This window comes from Echinops telfairi, unplaced genomic scaffold, assembly GCF_000313985.2.
Source record: "Echinops telfairi isolate 266 unplaced genomic scaffold, ASM31398v2 ScPeMD7_2291;HRSCAF=2852, whole genome shotgun sequence".
Taxonomy (NCBI): domain Eukaryota; kingdom Metazoa; phylum Chordata; class Mammalia; order Afrosoricida; family Tenrecidae; genus Echinops; species Echinops telfairi.
In genome coordinates, this window is record NW_022106189.1 from 31287577 (window position 1) to 31304308 (window position 16732).

The following is a 16732-nucleotide window of genomic DNA, read 5'->3' on the forward strand; positions in this document are numbered from 1 at the left end:
TCATGTCTTACACTGTCCGATGTCTCCCTTCACCTACTTTTCTGTTGTCCGTCCCCCAGGTAGGAGGTTATATGTACATCCTTATGATCGGTTCCCCCTTTTCACCCCACCCTCCCTTTACCATTAAATTTTTTTAGAACACTTTTTTGTAGGGATTACATCTCAGATAATCATTTCTGTATTCCATAACTTAAACTGCTTATCAAACCTCCTGGTAGCTTGCCCTGTGCTGCTGCTTCTCCTTTCTTCCTTCTTTCTCTTCACCCTCATAAAAGGTCTCTCCTCCCCTTCACCTAAGTTAACACTCCCGTCTCCCCTCCAGCCTATTCATTCCCTTATCCTGCCACCCCTGGTCACCATCCGTCTGCTGCTTTTGTTAGAAACCTTTTTTTGTCTTCTTTTATAACAGTGGTCTCATAGACACTCTAGCCTTCTGATTAACTTCACTCAGCATAATGTCCAAATCCATCCATACCATGAGGTGTTTCACAGTTTTGTTGTTTTTTAGCGATATGTAATATTCCACTGTACGTATGTGCCAAAATGTATTTGTCCATTCTTTTTAAAATTATTTTATTGGGGGCTCGTACAACTGTTATCACAATCCATGCATCCATCCATTGTGTCAAGCATATTTGTACACAGGTTGCCATCATCGTTTTCAAAACATTTTCTTTCTACTTGAGCCCTTGATATCAGCTCATATTTTCCCCTCCCTCCTTCCCTTCCTCCCTCCCTCCATTTGTCCATTCTTCCACTGATGGGCCTTTAAGTTGCTTCCATCTGCTTGCTCTTCTGACTAGTGCTGCCATGAGCATACCATTCATTGAAGAGACTGCCTCTTCCCCATTTAGTGTATTTTGGGCCTTTGTCAAAAATCAGTAGTCTGGAGGTAGATGAATTCATGTCTCCATTCTGTTCCATTGCTCCGCCTCTCTGTCACTGTACTGCTTTGACTCCCAGGACTGTGGAGTAAGTAGGCTTTGAGGTTGGGAGCTGAAGGCCCTCCTACAGTCTTCTTACACAGTGCTTTGCTTATCCTGGGCTTCCTTGCTCTCTGCATAAAGTTGGTGATTAGTTTTTACATCTCTTTAAAGAATGATACTGGGATCTTACATTATATTTAAAATAACTAGGTAGGAATTGCATTATATTTAAGGATAACTCTGGGTAGTCTTTGGAGCCCTAACAGCCTTGTGGTTATGCATTGGGCTACTATCCCCAAGGTCAGCAGTTCGAAACCCTGCGGCTGCTCTGTGGGAGAAAGATGAGGCTTTGTACTCTCAAAGAGTCGCAGTCTTGGAAACCACAGGGAAAGTTCCACTTTGTCCCATACATAGGGTTGCTAAGAGTCAGAATTGACTCTGTGATGGTGAGTTTTTTTGAGAGTGGGTCTTTTTCACAATGCTAAGTATTTGGACATGGAGCCTTCTTCCAATTATGTAAGTCACTTGACAAGGTCTTCCATGGTAATTTAGAAAAGTTGCCCAGATAACTCTGGACAGTCCCATCATGCTTAGTATTGGAGAGTCTGACATGAAGAGTTCTCAGACAGTAGTCATGGAGATTGAGAAACTGATAAGGGAGAAGAACATAAGACTACAACAAATACAGTTCTGAAATGCCCACATGGAGTAGATGCTGAAGGTGATGAGAGAAAGGAGATAGAAGAGAGGGCATCTGGGAAAGCTTCAGAAGGAAGGACACCTTGAACTAGTTCTAGAAGGATGACCAAGGATTCTTGCTATAGAACTGAGGAAAGAAAGTACTTTATAGTCAGCATGGAATATGTATGCTATGATAGGAAGTTGGGCTTTGAACTGGTGCAGACATGACTGACTAACTGAAATCAGAACAGACCCAAATTTTAAAAATCTGGGTGAAGCAGAACTGCAGGGAAAAGTGAGCTGCTGTTCTGGAATGGGAGACTTGGAAGAGGCATAGTGAGGCACTTTCAGGAGACTGGTTGCAGGAACTGGATTGTTGCCAGGGCTCTGGTGGATTGACACACGTTCCCCGCAGTGCGGTCACATGTCGTCTCTGAGCGGGTCACCGATGATCCAACTAAGCCAACTAGTAGATTCCATTGCTGTACAGCACGTTGTTTTCTAAGGTGGAGATTATGTTTGAACAGGGTGGTCACCTGTACCTTTCCTGTGAGGGTTATCATCTCGGCTCACCCACGCTTTCCAGATTCTGGTCCATTCCCGTTGTGCTGCATTGGCTCTTCCTGACCTGGGAAGAACTGGCTTGACGTTCTGGTTGAAAGGCAAAGAGATACAGAAGGAGATAAGGGTTGGCTGGAGGGATGGCAGAGGGTCCACCTGGTCGAAGCATAGTCAGGTATGGTGAGTGGCAAGAGGCCAAATGTAAGAGAAAGATGACTCAGTGGTCCTGGGAGGGAAAGAAGACCAGAGCTGGCCGACAACCTGGAACTGCATCGTCCAGAGTAATTATGATGTACATTATAAATCAGTATAACATTTTTAGTGCCCATAAATTTTTAGAAGAAGCAGGTAACATTCTTAGTAAGTTGTAACTATTTATTAAATACTTGTGGAGGACCTACTTTGTGCCTGCTCTATACTAGGCAATGGAGAATCGACAGTAAAGCAAATTGATTCTATTCCCCTGCTGTTGCAGCTGACACAGCTCTGCTTTGAATGTCTTATTCACTCTTCACTGTATACTTCCTGAGCTGTGTAGTATTAAATTAAAATGACGCGGAGGTGGGGAGGGGTGCCAGCCCCCACCGCTAATACCACTACTACCCACGGGTTCAGTAATACTACTTCTGGGTTCAGTAATGCACAATTGTACGGTTGAGATATATAAGCATTATATTAAAGTCATCAAGAGCATAAGAGATAATACAGTAATACAGTCAGACATATTACATGGTAGTATTGCTCACCTCAGCCCAGCTTGGTGGTCCACGTGGAGAGAGGGGGAAGGGAAGGAGGGCAAGGGAACAAGGGAGAGGGAGAAGAGAGGGGAGTCACCAGGGAGTGAGCAGCAAGGAGGTCGGAGAGTCCGAGAGGTCAGAGAGCTCTATATTGCTGACTCACGCCTATATACCTTTTGGGGCCATGCCAGCCCACATTTACAGGTAGAGACATACGTCACAGGGAGGAGCTGCACTATAGGTTACACAGCAATGAGAGGGTGGTCTAGGGGGTGGTCTCTGGGTCTCCATAGGAACATTATCAGTAGGGTGAAAACTCCTCCTACAGGAGCCTGTCCATTGTCCCCAGAGGCAGGGAGCAGGCCCACCCCTGTGGAGGGATAAGACAGCAGTCTGGCAACTGATTGCCTTCAGGGGGGGAATGCCTGTGCATCTGACCTCCCCCCACAGAGCTGGAAGACTCACCAGAACCAAAGCAGATATTGCAGGAAGGGCATGGTCCAAATGTCATGGCTTAACAGGGCCCAAGAAGGCCAGGCAGAAAGCAGCCTGCAACCATCGGAACAGCTGGGAGGCATTGGGAACTTGACTGGCTTGGTTTTAGTGGTGTCGTAGAGAAGCCTGGTTGGAGTAGGGTAAAAGTATGAAAAGACCTTTGACCTAGCAATTTCCATTCTAGTTATCCTAGAGAATTTCTAGCGTGTCTTGATGAAAAATAGCTGTTGTGATTATGTTCACAGTTGTACAACACTGGATCCCTTTCTAATGTCACTTAACAAAGAACTGTTCCATTTATTATTTATTCGCCAGGTGTGTTTTGAGCATCTGTTCTGTGCTGGGGGTTGTTCTAGGCCCTGGGCACACAGCTGATCAAGACGAGCAATCTCTGCTCTCAAGGAGTGTACAGTAGGAGGAGAACCCAGCTAGCCAGCTGATCATTTTCAGTAGTGCAAATGCTCTTTTCTATTTGAACTTGATTGGTAGCAAGAATAGGGACACTGAAAGAGGCTGTATTATGGGGAAAAATTAAAGATGGTCATATGATGGAGAGTGTATTAGAAGAGGTGGTAAGACAGCCTCTGAAGAAGAAGCACTAGAAATGTTAGGTGAGAAGTTGTCAGCCATGTGGTGGTCTGAGAATAGCAAATGTAAAAGCCTGGATGGGGACAAGCTTGAGTTGTTCAAGCAGCAGCAAGGGCAGCAGGGTGGCTAGAAAGGGAGTGATGGGGAAGTTTGAGCGTTACTCTGAGTGCTATGGCCTGTTGGTTTGCGGCTGTGAGTATATGATGAAGTACGAAGAAGCACCAGGTGAAAGTATAAAGATCTCCAAGATATCATTAAATGTAAAAAGCAAGGGGTGGAACGAGGGGCATTTGAAAAATTTGGGGGGAAATTGCAGTATCTTTTCACTGGTTTTCCCCCACAAACTTTTTGAAGCCCCCTTCTATGTATGATATTTTACAAATTGAGGGTGAGGGTGGGTGTGTGTTAAACAGGAGAAAGGGACTCCTAAGCTATAGACCAAATTATTAACAGTGATTGGGTTTTTTTCCCCCCCACCATCTCCCTTTTCTCATTGATTGGTTTTTGGAGAGTAAAATAGGATTGGCGATGAGAATCACAGTGGTTATCACTTTTACTCCCATTGAATGTGGGTATTGTAAACCCTCCCTACCCAACCACCCCGCTGGGCAACAAATTGACGTTGAGGCTTGTCTCTGAAGGAGAGAAAGAAAGAAAGAAGAATTAGCTAAATGGGATACAGGTTTGGAGACCAAATCACCCCTCTTGACTTTCTTGCCTGTTACACTTGACTTTATGCAAAGTTATATAGTTAAACACCTCTCAGAAAACCAAATGTGTGTGAGCATTGCTTTTGATAAAACCTGTGGTGTGTTCCAGAGATTTGGCATGAGAATATTTTGTCAACTCGATCCCTAATGAAGCAGGAATGTGATCTTACAGGAATCGGTAACATTCAAAGATGTGGCTGTGGATTTCACCCAGGAAGAATGGTACCACGTGGCCCCTGCTCAGAGGATCTTGTACAGGGATGTCATGCTGGAGAACTATAGCCACCTGGTTTCTCTTGGTAAGAACCGTCTGGCCTCCGGGTGGGACTTTTTCTTTCTCGCTCAGTAAGTGGTGCTCATAGCTTAGGTAGCTGTAAGCAGGATGTCCAGGGAGCCGAGCTTGTTCATCGCTTTGGGACCCAACATTATGGGGTTTTGATTCTGCTTTCGAGAGAAAAGGTCTTTCTTTTGGAGAATTAGAAATAGGTCATGTAATTGCATGGCTTCCTAGATAGCACCTCTTTTATGTTCCAGAGTCCCTGCTGGGTAAGGATGGACAGTTCTTTGTCCAGTTGCACAAACAACCTAAGCTTGTGTGTTTACCTGTGAGCAGGGTACCAAGCTTCCAAGCCCGAGGTGATCTTCAAACTGGAGCAAGGAGAAGAGCCATGGATCTCGGAGAGAGAAATCCAAAGACCTTTCTGCTCAGGTAACTGAGTGTGGAGCTCATGCAGATGACAGCTCGGCTCAGGGAGGCTGGGTGGAGGGTACACCTTTGAGCTGGGTCAGGAGCCCCAGGACCTGTAGAGGAAGCTGACGCCATTTGGTTTTGGGTTTCCTGGTGACACCTTTGTAGGTCTGCCACCACAGGGTGTTGATGATATCACTGAGGGTTAGAGGACAATTTCTAAAAGTAACCTCCCTCTTATCCTCTTATCCTATACCGTGAATACCATTTCTGCCTAACCCAGAGGGTCTCAACCTGTGGGTCACGACCCCTTTGGGGGTCGAATGACCCTTTCACAGGGGTCACCCAATTCATAACAGTAGTAAAATGACAGTGATGAGGTAGCAATGAAAATGATTTTATGGTTGGAGGGTCACCACAACATGAGGAACTGCATTTTTTTTTGAGGAACTGTATTAGAGGGTCGAGGCATTAGGAAGGTTGAGAACCACTGCCCTAACCTGTAACGCTACTTAACTGGATTATTTTCTCCTCTAACCTTCCTCAGTCTCCATTATTCAGAGATTCCTTTTCTGACTCATTCAGACATTCCTCAACTTCCACATCTCCTCTCATTTTGAGCGGAGGTGGGGGGGTCACTGTCATTGTAAGATGGCTCCGACTTGCAGGGAACATTCTCAGCCTTGACTGTCCCTTTCTTTAGTAACCTGTCTGCAGATTTCTTTCCCGTAAATGTTAAAACCTCTTCCAGGAACCAGCCCCATCCTCCTTCCAGCCCACCTTTATGGGATTGCATTCATTGCCTCCCTCCCACGGTGGCTCCGGTGATCTCTCTGCTGGCCTCCTTGCTTACCCAGTGCCTCTGGGCTTTCAGGCTTATTTTGCCTCTTCCCCTAAGTGAGTTTGCTTTAATGGATCTGCCCTCCAGCCTTCCCCGCTATACTGTTTCCCTGTAAGGGCACCTTCATTCTGTTGGTCGCAGCCCTTCAGTCTGTGCTGGAGACTCAGCATTGTCCCTCACTGGCTCTCTTGTCTCACCTCTTTGTGCTTACAGGACCTCTCCTTGTAGAAGCCCCATTCAGTCCATGTTGACTGTGTAAAAAAATAACGAATCATCTTTTTACCCCCCAGCCACCATATTTAGCTACTTTGCCCATTACTCTCGTCAGCCTCGTCTACCTTTGACCATTGGCGACCACTGAGTTTCTAATCGCTTAGCCAGACTCCCTAATCAAGTTAGTTTTCTTTCTCTCTTAACCCCATGACTTGACCTCTCCATCTTGTTTCTCCTTGGTGAAAAATATATATCTTTTTTTTTTAAACTTTTGATTTGTGTCGGTAACATCGTGAACCAAGCTTGTGCAGTGTTCTCATACCGACCCTATGTCCAGTAGAGTTGTTCTAACTAAATACCACCTGGTCTTGCACCATCCTCACAGTGTTTTTATGTTTGAGCCCTTCGCTGCAGCCACTACGTCGGTCCATCTCATCAAGATCTTATTCATTTGCATTGACCCTCTCCTGTACCAAGCATCATGTGCTTTTCCATGGATCCTTGATGGCATAGTGGCTACAGGTTGAGTAGTTAACTGCAAAGTCAGCAGTTCAAACCACCAGCCACTCCAAGGGAGAAAGACCAGGGTTTCTATTCCAGAAAAGAGTTCCAGTCTCAGAAACCCCCGAGGCCAATCTGCTCTGTTCTACAGGGTTGTTATGAGTTGGAATCAATGTGACAGCAGTAAAATTGGATTGGGGTTTTGATTAAGATATTCTTCATCACACCAAAAAGAAACCCCAAACCCAGGTAGCAGCCCCTCATCTTTCCTTGTTCTCCCTAGCCCCTGACAACCATTAACCTACTTTTGTCTCTATGCATTTGCCTATTCTGGACATTTGGTGTACCTGGACTCATTTTATATGTGGCCTTTGGTATCTTTCTTGTTTCACTTAATGTTTTCAAATTGCATCCCTGTTATTGAATGTATTATTACTTCATTCTTTTTTCTTTCTTTTTTCTCAAATCATCATCAATGATCTCATCATCATTCTCAAAACATTTGCTTTCTACTTGACCCCTTGGTATCAGCTCCTCATTTTTCCCCCTCCCTCCCTACTCCCTACTCCCTCCCGAACCCTTGATAATTTATAAATTATTATTTTGTCATGTCTTACACTGTCCGACGTCTCCCTTCACCCACTTCATTCTTTTTTCAAATGGCTGAATAATTTTCCACCATATGGATATACCACATCTTATTTATTCTTTAATCATTAGACCATGTTGAATTATAAAGCTTTATCTTCATAAACCACATACCTTTGAAAAAATCTGAGTCTCTGTGCCTCATTACAGTCCTCTATCATACCTTCCAGTTTTGTTTTGTTATTCCCACTGCTTAGGGTATACTTCTTTTAGTATTCTCTATTAACTAGCATATACTTTTTTTTTAGCATATGCTTTTACTTTATTAGGTAATACTTTCACTCTTAGCCAAAAGGGCAAGAAGTGATACAATACTCTGTTTCTTCAAATTGTTTGAGTTCAAGGTTTATATACATAAATATCACCTTCTTCCTTGATCACAGATAACCATTTGTATCATCTCTATTACACATACTCAAATTTGATATACTATCCAATATGTTTCATTTTTTTTTAATTGTCAAAATATTGAGTGTTGTTTCTGTTCTAAGATTTCAAGCTCCTAGAGCAAGAGTCTGTCTTTTGCAGATTATCTCAAAGGCAGTAAGATAATACTTTACTAGTAGCTCTGCAGTCTAGCTGAGAAGAGAACTTCTCATTTGTTCATTTCATTAAGCATTTCTGGAATGTCTTATTGAGAAGGATTCCAAAAGACATCATGCAAAGTGTCTGATCCTATGAGATTAGAATTGAGTCTAGTTCTAAGATAAAGAATTTTAGAGAATGGGAGCCTTCGGTTTTGTTTTTCTTCCCAACATTTTATTATTGACATTTTCAAAGTTAAAATAATTAGACAGAAGCACCAAAGGTGGGGGTGGGGGGGAATCATATCATCGTGAATGAGGGTAGCGCATGATGGGGACCCAATGCCCATCTCTAGACAACTGGACATACCTTGCAGAGGGGTAGTGGGGAGGAGGTGAGTCACTCAGGGTTCAGTGTAGCAATAATGAAACTCACAACCTTCCTCTAGTTCTTAAACGCTTCCTCCCCCCAACTATCATGATCCCAATTCTACCTAGCAAACCTGGTTAGACCAGAGGATGCACAGCGGTACAGATGGGAACTGGAAACACAGGGAATCTAGGACAGATGAACCCCTCAGGACCAGCGGTGAGAGTAGCGATACCGGGAGGGAAGGGGGGATAGAAAGTGGGAATCGATCACAAGGATCTACATATAACCTCCTCTCTGGGGGATGGGCAACAGAAGGGTGGGTGAAGGGAGACGCTGGGCAGTGTAAGATAAGATAAAATAATAATTTATAAATTATTAAGGGTTCATGAGGGAGGGTGAGGGGAAAAAGGAAAATGAGGAGCTAATTCCAGGAACCCAAGCGGAAAGCGAATTTTGAGAATGATGAGGGCAACAAATGTATAAGTGTGCTTTACACAATTGATGTATGTGTGGATTGTGATGAGTTGTATGAGCCCCAATAAAATGATTTAAAATAATAATAATAATAGACAGTAAACACCTACATACTTAACATGTAGATTCTGCAATTAACATTTTGTCATACTTGCTTGATCATGATCTCTTTGTCATTCCATCATATTTTGAAATATATTTCCAAGTAAGTTGTAATTATGAATATATTTTTATTCCTAAATATTTTAGCAGACCTATTTCTATCTAAAGTTCAAATGGTTCTAGAATTTTTCTCTTTTAAGGAGCCCATGTGGTGTAATGGTTAAAGAAATCAACTACTAACCAAAAGGCTGGTGGTTCAAACCCATGAGCTACTCCACAGGAAAAAAATGTAGCAGTCTGTGTCTATAAGATTTACAGCCTTAGAAATCCAATGGGGCAGTTCTACCCTGTCCTTCCAGGTCATTTTGAGCTAGAATTGACTTGCTAGCAGAACGTTTTGTTTTTTCACTTTTAAAGAAGTTGCATACAATGATATATTCAACTCTTCTGTGTACCTTCCAGCTGTTTAGATAGATGCATTTATTCATTTAACCCAAACGCTGCCAACATGGACTATTTCCATCACTCCAGAGGGTTATCTACCCTTAGTTTTCAAAAATTGCCATTCTTAGAACCTAGAAATTCATTCTCTGCTGTTGGTATTCTAAGGTAAACTCTTTTTAAGTCGAAGTGAGTGTAGAACCAGAACTCAAATAAACTTACACCACCCCTTTTCTTCCCTAGTGAAGTAGATCCTTCCGTGTCCAGGTGTATAAAATAATCCTTTCAGTTAGATTACTGGTTGCAGATTTACTTGGCAGGCTTGGAGACCTGGAACCTCATAAAAACAAAAATATCCCTCATTGCTATCTAGTGATTCCAACTGATGCAACCCTCTAAGGAGTCTCGTGGTGTGATAGTTATGCATTGGGCTGCTAAACACGAGGTCAGCAGTTTGAAGCCACCTGTCATTCCACAGGAGCAATGAGACTTTCTACTCCTGTAAAGATTTACAGTCTTGGAAACCCACAGGGGCAGTTATACTCTGGCCTATAGGATCACTATGGAGTCTGATAGGTGACTTTAAAGAAGGTAGGACATGGGTGTATTAGGAAGATAGATTTTTGTGGTGGTTTGTAAAATGGATAGGAAAGTTGGAGGATAGGATCCTGTAAGTCAGACTCTGTTCCTATTCCCTTAGTACCTGTGCCTATCAGCCTCATACTCATTTTTCACTTGTTGTCTAACCATCTTCTTAGATAGGCTTACCTCATTCTCTAGGCTTTAACACACTGGGGCTGTAATTCTACTGTCACCTCTCTCCATATTCCCTCTTCTCCATTTTGGGTGTTCTCCCCAGCCTAAGGACTGATTTCAGAACATTTCCTCATTCTTACTGCAGCACTTTGTTTTAACAGGAGAGAATAGGGATTTTTGCACTTTGAATTTCTTTCAGATTGGAAGACCAGGCCAGATGCCAAATCATCAAAGCCAGGCATATTTGAAGCCTCCCGGCGCACAGATGATCTCTCATGTGCCATTCAAGAAGACAGCTGGGATAGTGGTAGAAAGTTACAGAGACACCAGCAAGCCTGGAAGAGACATCTGGGGCCAGATGCCTTTGTCCAGAAGAAAATAATCACACCAGAGGGAGATCTTGAGAAGAATAAATTTGGTGAAAACTCTAGATCAGGCACGGACCTGGTTACACAATTAAACATTTCCTCAGGAACAGGATCTAATGAATGTAATACTCTTGGAAGCAACTTAGAACATAATTCAGACTCACTTAATCAGAATAGTATTCTTATAAAAAAGAAGCCCTATAAATGTAATAAATGCAGAAAAGCCTTTATTCATAGATCATCACTTACCAAACATGAGAAAACTCATAAAGGAGAGACGGCTTTCCCTAATGGTACAGATCAGGGAATTTATCCTGGAAAGAAGCACCATGAATGTACTGACTGTGGGAAAACTTTCCTCTGGAAGACACAGCTCACAGAACATCAGCGAATTCACACTGGGGAGAAACCCTTTGAATGTAACGTGTGTGGGAAAGCCTTCAGGCACAGCTCGTCCTTGGGTCAGCATGAGAACGCTCATACTGGAGAGAAACCCTACCAGTGTAGTCTCTGTGGGAAAGCCTTCCAGCGCAGCTCCTCCCTCGTCCAGCACCAGAGGATTCACACTGGGGAGAAACCCTATCGGTGTAATTTGTGTGGAAGATCTTTCCGGCATGGCACATCCCTCACCCAGCACGAGATTACACATAGTGGAGAAAAACCCTTCCAGTGTAAGGAATGTGGGAAAGCCTTCAGTCGGTGCTCGTCCCTTGTCCAGCACGAGAGGACTCATACTGGAGAGAAACCTTTTGAATGTAGCATATGTGGGCGAGCTTTTGGCCAGAGCCCATCTCTTTATAAACATATGAGGATCCATAAAAGAGGCAAACCTTACCAAAGCAGTAACTACAGCATAGATTTTAAGCACAGCTCACCTCTCACTCAGGATGAAAGCCCGCTCACTGAAGTGAAATCCTATCATTGTAACGATTGTGGGAAAGACTTCAGTGACAATGCAGAGTTCACTGACCATCAGAGGGTGCACACTGGGGAGAACTATGACTGTGAACAGGCCTTTGGCCAGCAACCACATCCTCATCCAGGAGAGAAACCCTATCAATGTAATGTTTGTGGGAAAGCTTTCAAAAGGAGTACAAGTTTCATAGAGCATCACAGAATTCATACTGGAGAAAAACCCTACGAATGTAACGAATGTGGAGAAGCCTTCAGTCGGCGCTCCTCACTTACACAGCACGAGAGAACCCACACTGGAGAGAAACCCTACGAATGTATTGATTGCGGGAAAGCTTTCAGTCAAAGTTCATCCCTGATTCAGCATGAGCGAACTCACACAGGAGAGAAGCCTTATGAATGTAACGAATGTGGGCGAGCATTCCGAAAGAAAACCAACCTGCATGATCATCAGAGAATTCATACAGGAGAAAAGCCGTATGTTTGTAAGGAATGTGGGAAAAACTTCAGTCGAAGCTCGGCTCTTACAAAACACCAGAGAATTCATGCCAGAAATAAATCCTAGAAACCCCAAAATCAAGGAGTGCAGAACCCTTTTACTAAAATATTTTTCTTACACAGTATGACAACATTCATACTGGAGAGAAAGTGTCAGAATGTAATTATGTGTTTCTATGTTGTGTGTGAAGAAAACTGTGCCAGTAGACTTTGTGTGATTTTTCATGAAAGCCACATTCTTATATTTAATTACAGATTTTGTAAAAACAACTGCCGATGTCTTATGTAAATGGTTGGAAATGATATGCCTGTATATTGGGCATTATAAAGTTTTTGAATATATGTATGCACAGATTCTCAACTCTTGATAGCTTGACTCGTAACCTTAATTGTTTACAGCCTTTTTAGAAATAAACACCTGCAGCAATGACCAAAATTCATTTTTCAAACTGTTTACAACTGTCCCAGCTGCAAATTGGACAAAATTTACTTTGGAAACCGATCCCTGTTTCGAGATTTCAATGTTTCAAGAATTAGATCAACTAGTCCAGCCACTTTGGACAGATGAAGAAACTGAAAACCAAAGATGTGAAGTGGTTTACAGATGCAGCTTTCTAATGGCTCTGCTGGGCAGAGATGCAGCTTACCTGGACCTTTGGCCCCATGGTCTTGGCTCTGGGAAAAAGTTTTCTCGTTTTGTTTTAATCCAGAGGGGTTTATAGTAAAATTTCAAATAAATTGGATGCAGAGACACAGCATTTAATGAGCCCCCATAGGTTGAACACTTTGGGAATTAATAAAGGTACGAGGCAGCAAAACTTACGCAGTTTTGTCACAGATTTGTTTAAAGAGATTTGTTGGAAACTTATAAACCAATATGTTAACAAAGATCTTAGATGGTTGAATTTCTGGTGACTCCTTTTCCCAACTCTCATAATTGTGTACACTTTAAGCAAACAGATTTGTTTCATACAATGAAGCCCTTTTGTGTGTGTATTCTTTTCATGACTCAATTCCATGAAATAGCAACTGCCCTGAGCTTTCTGTCGTAGATCCCTCTGGAAAAAAAAAAAAAGACAAGGATATAATTTATCCCAAATTTTATGGAAAAGCATAAGACCAATTACCTGCTGCTATAAATTCTGCGTTTGATTCCGTTTGGAAAAACAGGTTATTCGTTCACATTGTACCAGAAGGATATATTTCACCATAACTTTTTTTTTTTTTAACTTGGGCCATGATGCTTTTCCATCAAGGAAGCATGACTTAACTCCTAACATCTCCCATTGGTTGTCCTAAGTGAATTTCCAGACCTTGGCAATTTACTGGCACCGACAGTGTAGACACATTTGTAAGCAACTATGTACATTGATCCCTTCCCTTTCAGACAAGAATTGTTTCACCCTTAGATAAACACATTTCCCAGTGCTAATAAAGAGTGAGGAGGAAGGGTAACATGGGTAGTGAAAATAGCTTTTCATACTAGCTTCTTTGCATGCCAGGTCACAGAATCTCTGGCCCTTCTTGTACTCAGGACACCACCAGAAAGCTCCCAAGCATTCTTTGTCATTTTTGGCAGGGAAGGTGTTCATGGGAACAAACGTAAGAGGTCTATTACCGTGAGTCCACCACCTGTAAAACACAGATCTGCCTTCACTGTTCAGAAAAAAAATTGTTTCTGATGTTCTGTGCTTGGTACCAAGTCCTTGTTTGTATTGTCTGATACACAATTTCACTGTGGGTAATTCTGTTCAGATCTTTCCCTGGATGATTGACTGGGATATGTGTTGGGAAACTCATTTTGCTGCAGTTTGTTTGGAATGATGTGATTGTAACCAAATAAGTGCTCCGAAAACAAACTACTATTGAGTCCATTCCAACTCACGGTGACCCTGTAGAACTGCCCCTGTGAGTTTCTGAGACTAATGCTTTATGGGGTTAGAAAACCCCACCATTCTCCTGAAGAGTGGCTGGTGATTTTGAACTGCTGACCCTAAGGGTCACAGCCGAATGTGTAACCACTTTAGTTCCAGAAGACCCAAAGGAGACAATTGGTTTATATGTAGACCCTGACCTAGAGCCAACTAATCAACCTCAGCACACCTTCATTGGCAAGGAGGGAGCTCAGGATGTACATGCAGTCCTCAGGAGCAGAGGACTGCCTTAGTCCCAGCAACCATGAACTGCGCAGCTTCCTGGGGCCACATGAAATCTGTCCTTCTCCCGTTTTATGTATTCTCTCAATAAATAGCCTTCTTGGTTGAATGGCAGTCAGTTTGTCTTTTTCAATTTTCAGAACTTGGATAAGATTAAGAAAAGGCCCCTCAAGGAGGATGGATTAACTGCTAAACTTCACAGCCAGGTGAGTTACTAATAGCTGCCATTTATCATAACACTGAACAACATCGTGCTAAGTGCTTTATATAACATTTCATTTCCTACAACATTCCGTTTATAGGCATGGCTGTATTTCTTTTCTGTTTGCCTGAAGTTTTTCTCCCTTTTTCTCTTTGTTGTAACAACACCTGCTTTACTGATCTCAGGAAAACTAGGGACCATTATGTAAATCAGGATGGTCCCCTAGGCTTGGCGATAGTATGTCAGGCCAAACAGAGTTCTTTGCCAGAATTTTTTCACAATATACTTGGCAAGGAAACGCCTTTATTTTGGAATTGACAGGACAGATGAAGGCCTTGAGCTGCCTGGAGCCCAATTCCTTACCAGATAATGTAGTAAGAGAGAATAAGGTATTTGTATTGCTGATCTCTGAGGTCCATACCCTTGGTCAATTTCTGAGCTCTCGCTCGGGCTCAGTAAACCCAGTATCAAACGATTTCCTCGTTTTGCCCAAGTTTATATTTCTTGCAACAGAGAGACAATACATGTTTTATAACAGAAGTAGAGACTAGAAGTCAAGTAATGTACAAGCAGATTGTGGTTTCAAACCCAGGATTCTTAAGGGCAGCTCTTAACCTAACTCACATGTCTCCAGAGCTGCATATAACTTGTCATTTGAGGAGATCAGAGGTTGAAGGGCTACAGTGGTGGGTCAGGTTGGAGACCAAGCAGAGACTAAATCATGCATGGCTTCAGAGCGCGTTTTCCAAACTAGTTCAGTAAATTGCCACTGTTACTGTTTGTAGTTGAATCAGCTCCAACTCATAGTGAGCTTACATAGAACAATGACTTTCTGCTTGGTCTTCCGTTTTCATGATCATTAATACGTTGGCTCATCTCACAGCACTGTGATGAGCAATCTTGTGTTGTGGTTCTCAGAGTGTTTATTAGCTAGTTTCCATAAGTAGATTGCCAGGTTCTTTTTTCTACTATGCTTTAGTTCAAGGAAACCTGCCCACGGTGGGGCGGGGGGGGTGACCTACTGGTATTTGAAATATACATGCATGTTAATGGATCAGGAATTCTTGGGGTGTAATGGTTATACATTGGGCTACCAGCCGCAAGGTCAGCAATTCAAACCCACTAGCTGCTCTTTGGGAGAAAGGTGAAGTGCACTACGCTGTAAAAAGTTAGTCTCAGAAACCCACAGGGACTGTTCAGCTCTGCTCGATAGTCGCTATGAGTTGGAAATGACCTAATGACAATGAGATCAGTTTTGTTTGTTTAGTTTGGTGGTGGTTTTGGCTTATTATGGAGCATAGCTTCCAGCGTCCAGTCCCTTGATGTGGGGACACTCATTGACCTATTTTTAGTATTGGTTTTTATAAGTAATGGGATACTTTTATCCTTTTACACACACACACAAAGATGTTTTCTGAAAATAATGAGATAGAATATCCAAAATGAGATTGCTGGTTCATATGTAGGACAGTGTAAGCAGGTGATTTGGCACTCATAAAACAATATGCTTGATACAAAGGTCTAAGATTAAACAGTTTTAAAATTGCAAAAGGAGAAAGCCAGCCTCCCACTCCCCTCCTCGTGGTGCCAGTTGGATCAGGAGGAGAGCTGTAGGGCAGGTGTTCTATCCACTAGAGTATTCAGTACAGGTCTGCCAGCACTAAAGAGTAAAATAGATGGGTGGGTATTAAGCATAATGCTGATGGTGATGCCCACTTTTTTTTTTTTTAATTAAAAGATCATTCTATTGGGGGCTCTTAAACAGCTCCTATAACAATCCATATTGTATCAAGGCTATTTGTACATATGTAACAATCTACATTGTATCAAGGCTATTTGTACATATGTTGCCATTATTTTCTAAGTATTTACTTTCTATTTGAGCCCTTGGTATCAACTCTTTTCCCTCCCACCCTCTTGGCCCCTTGATAAATGATCAGTTGTTACTATTATCTTACACTGACTGCTGTCTTCCCCCATGGGTCTCAGTTGTTCTTCCCCCTTGGGGGGTGTGGGTATGGGTGTGGGGACTGTGGTTATGTGTCAACCATTGCAGTCAGTTCCCCCTTCCCTGCCCTCCCCACCTTCCTCCTCCCTACCCTCCTGGTGGCACTACTCCCATTCCTGTTCCTGGATTCCATGTATCACGAGCTCTTACCTCTTTCTGTGTACATGCACCTGTCTAGCCTGCAGTGAAAGGCAGGACTGGGGTCATGATAGTGGGGGGTGAGGAAGTCTCAAGGAACCAGAGGAGTATTGTTTCATCAGTGCTTCATTGTACCCTGGTTGACTCATCCCTTCCTTGTGACCCCTTCTGCGAGGGGATGTCCCTTTATC

The 16732-nt window shown here is 42.8% G+C and overlaps 1 protein-coding gene across 5 annotated transcripts in view; it reads left to right on the forward strand.

Annotated features, from left to right (window-relative positions):
• ZFP90 (ZFP90 zinc finger protein) overlaps positions 1–16732 on the forward strand; it is an 87178-nt gene that overhangs the window by 5033 nt on the left and 65413 nt on the right. For 2 of the 5 annotated variants that reach the window (XR_006680397.1, XR_006680396.1), the window contains exons 3-5: positions 4871–4997; positions 5312–5407; positions 14334–14399. Coding sequence is in view for 3 of the 5 variants with exons in the window: in XM_045293655.1 (XP_045149590.1) it covers positions 4871–4997; positions 5312–5407; positions 10459–12104 (1869 nt within the window). In the remaining 2 variants the exon portion in view is untranslated. Of the gene's footprint in view, positions 1–4870; positions 4998–5311; positions 5408–10458; positions 13017–14333; positions 14741–16732 lie in introns of those variants that run through there. The other 3 variants (XM_045293655.1, XM_045293656.1, XM_045293657.1) reach the window with 2 other exon arrangements.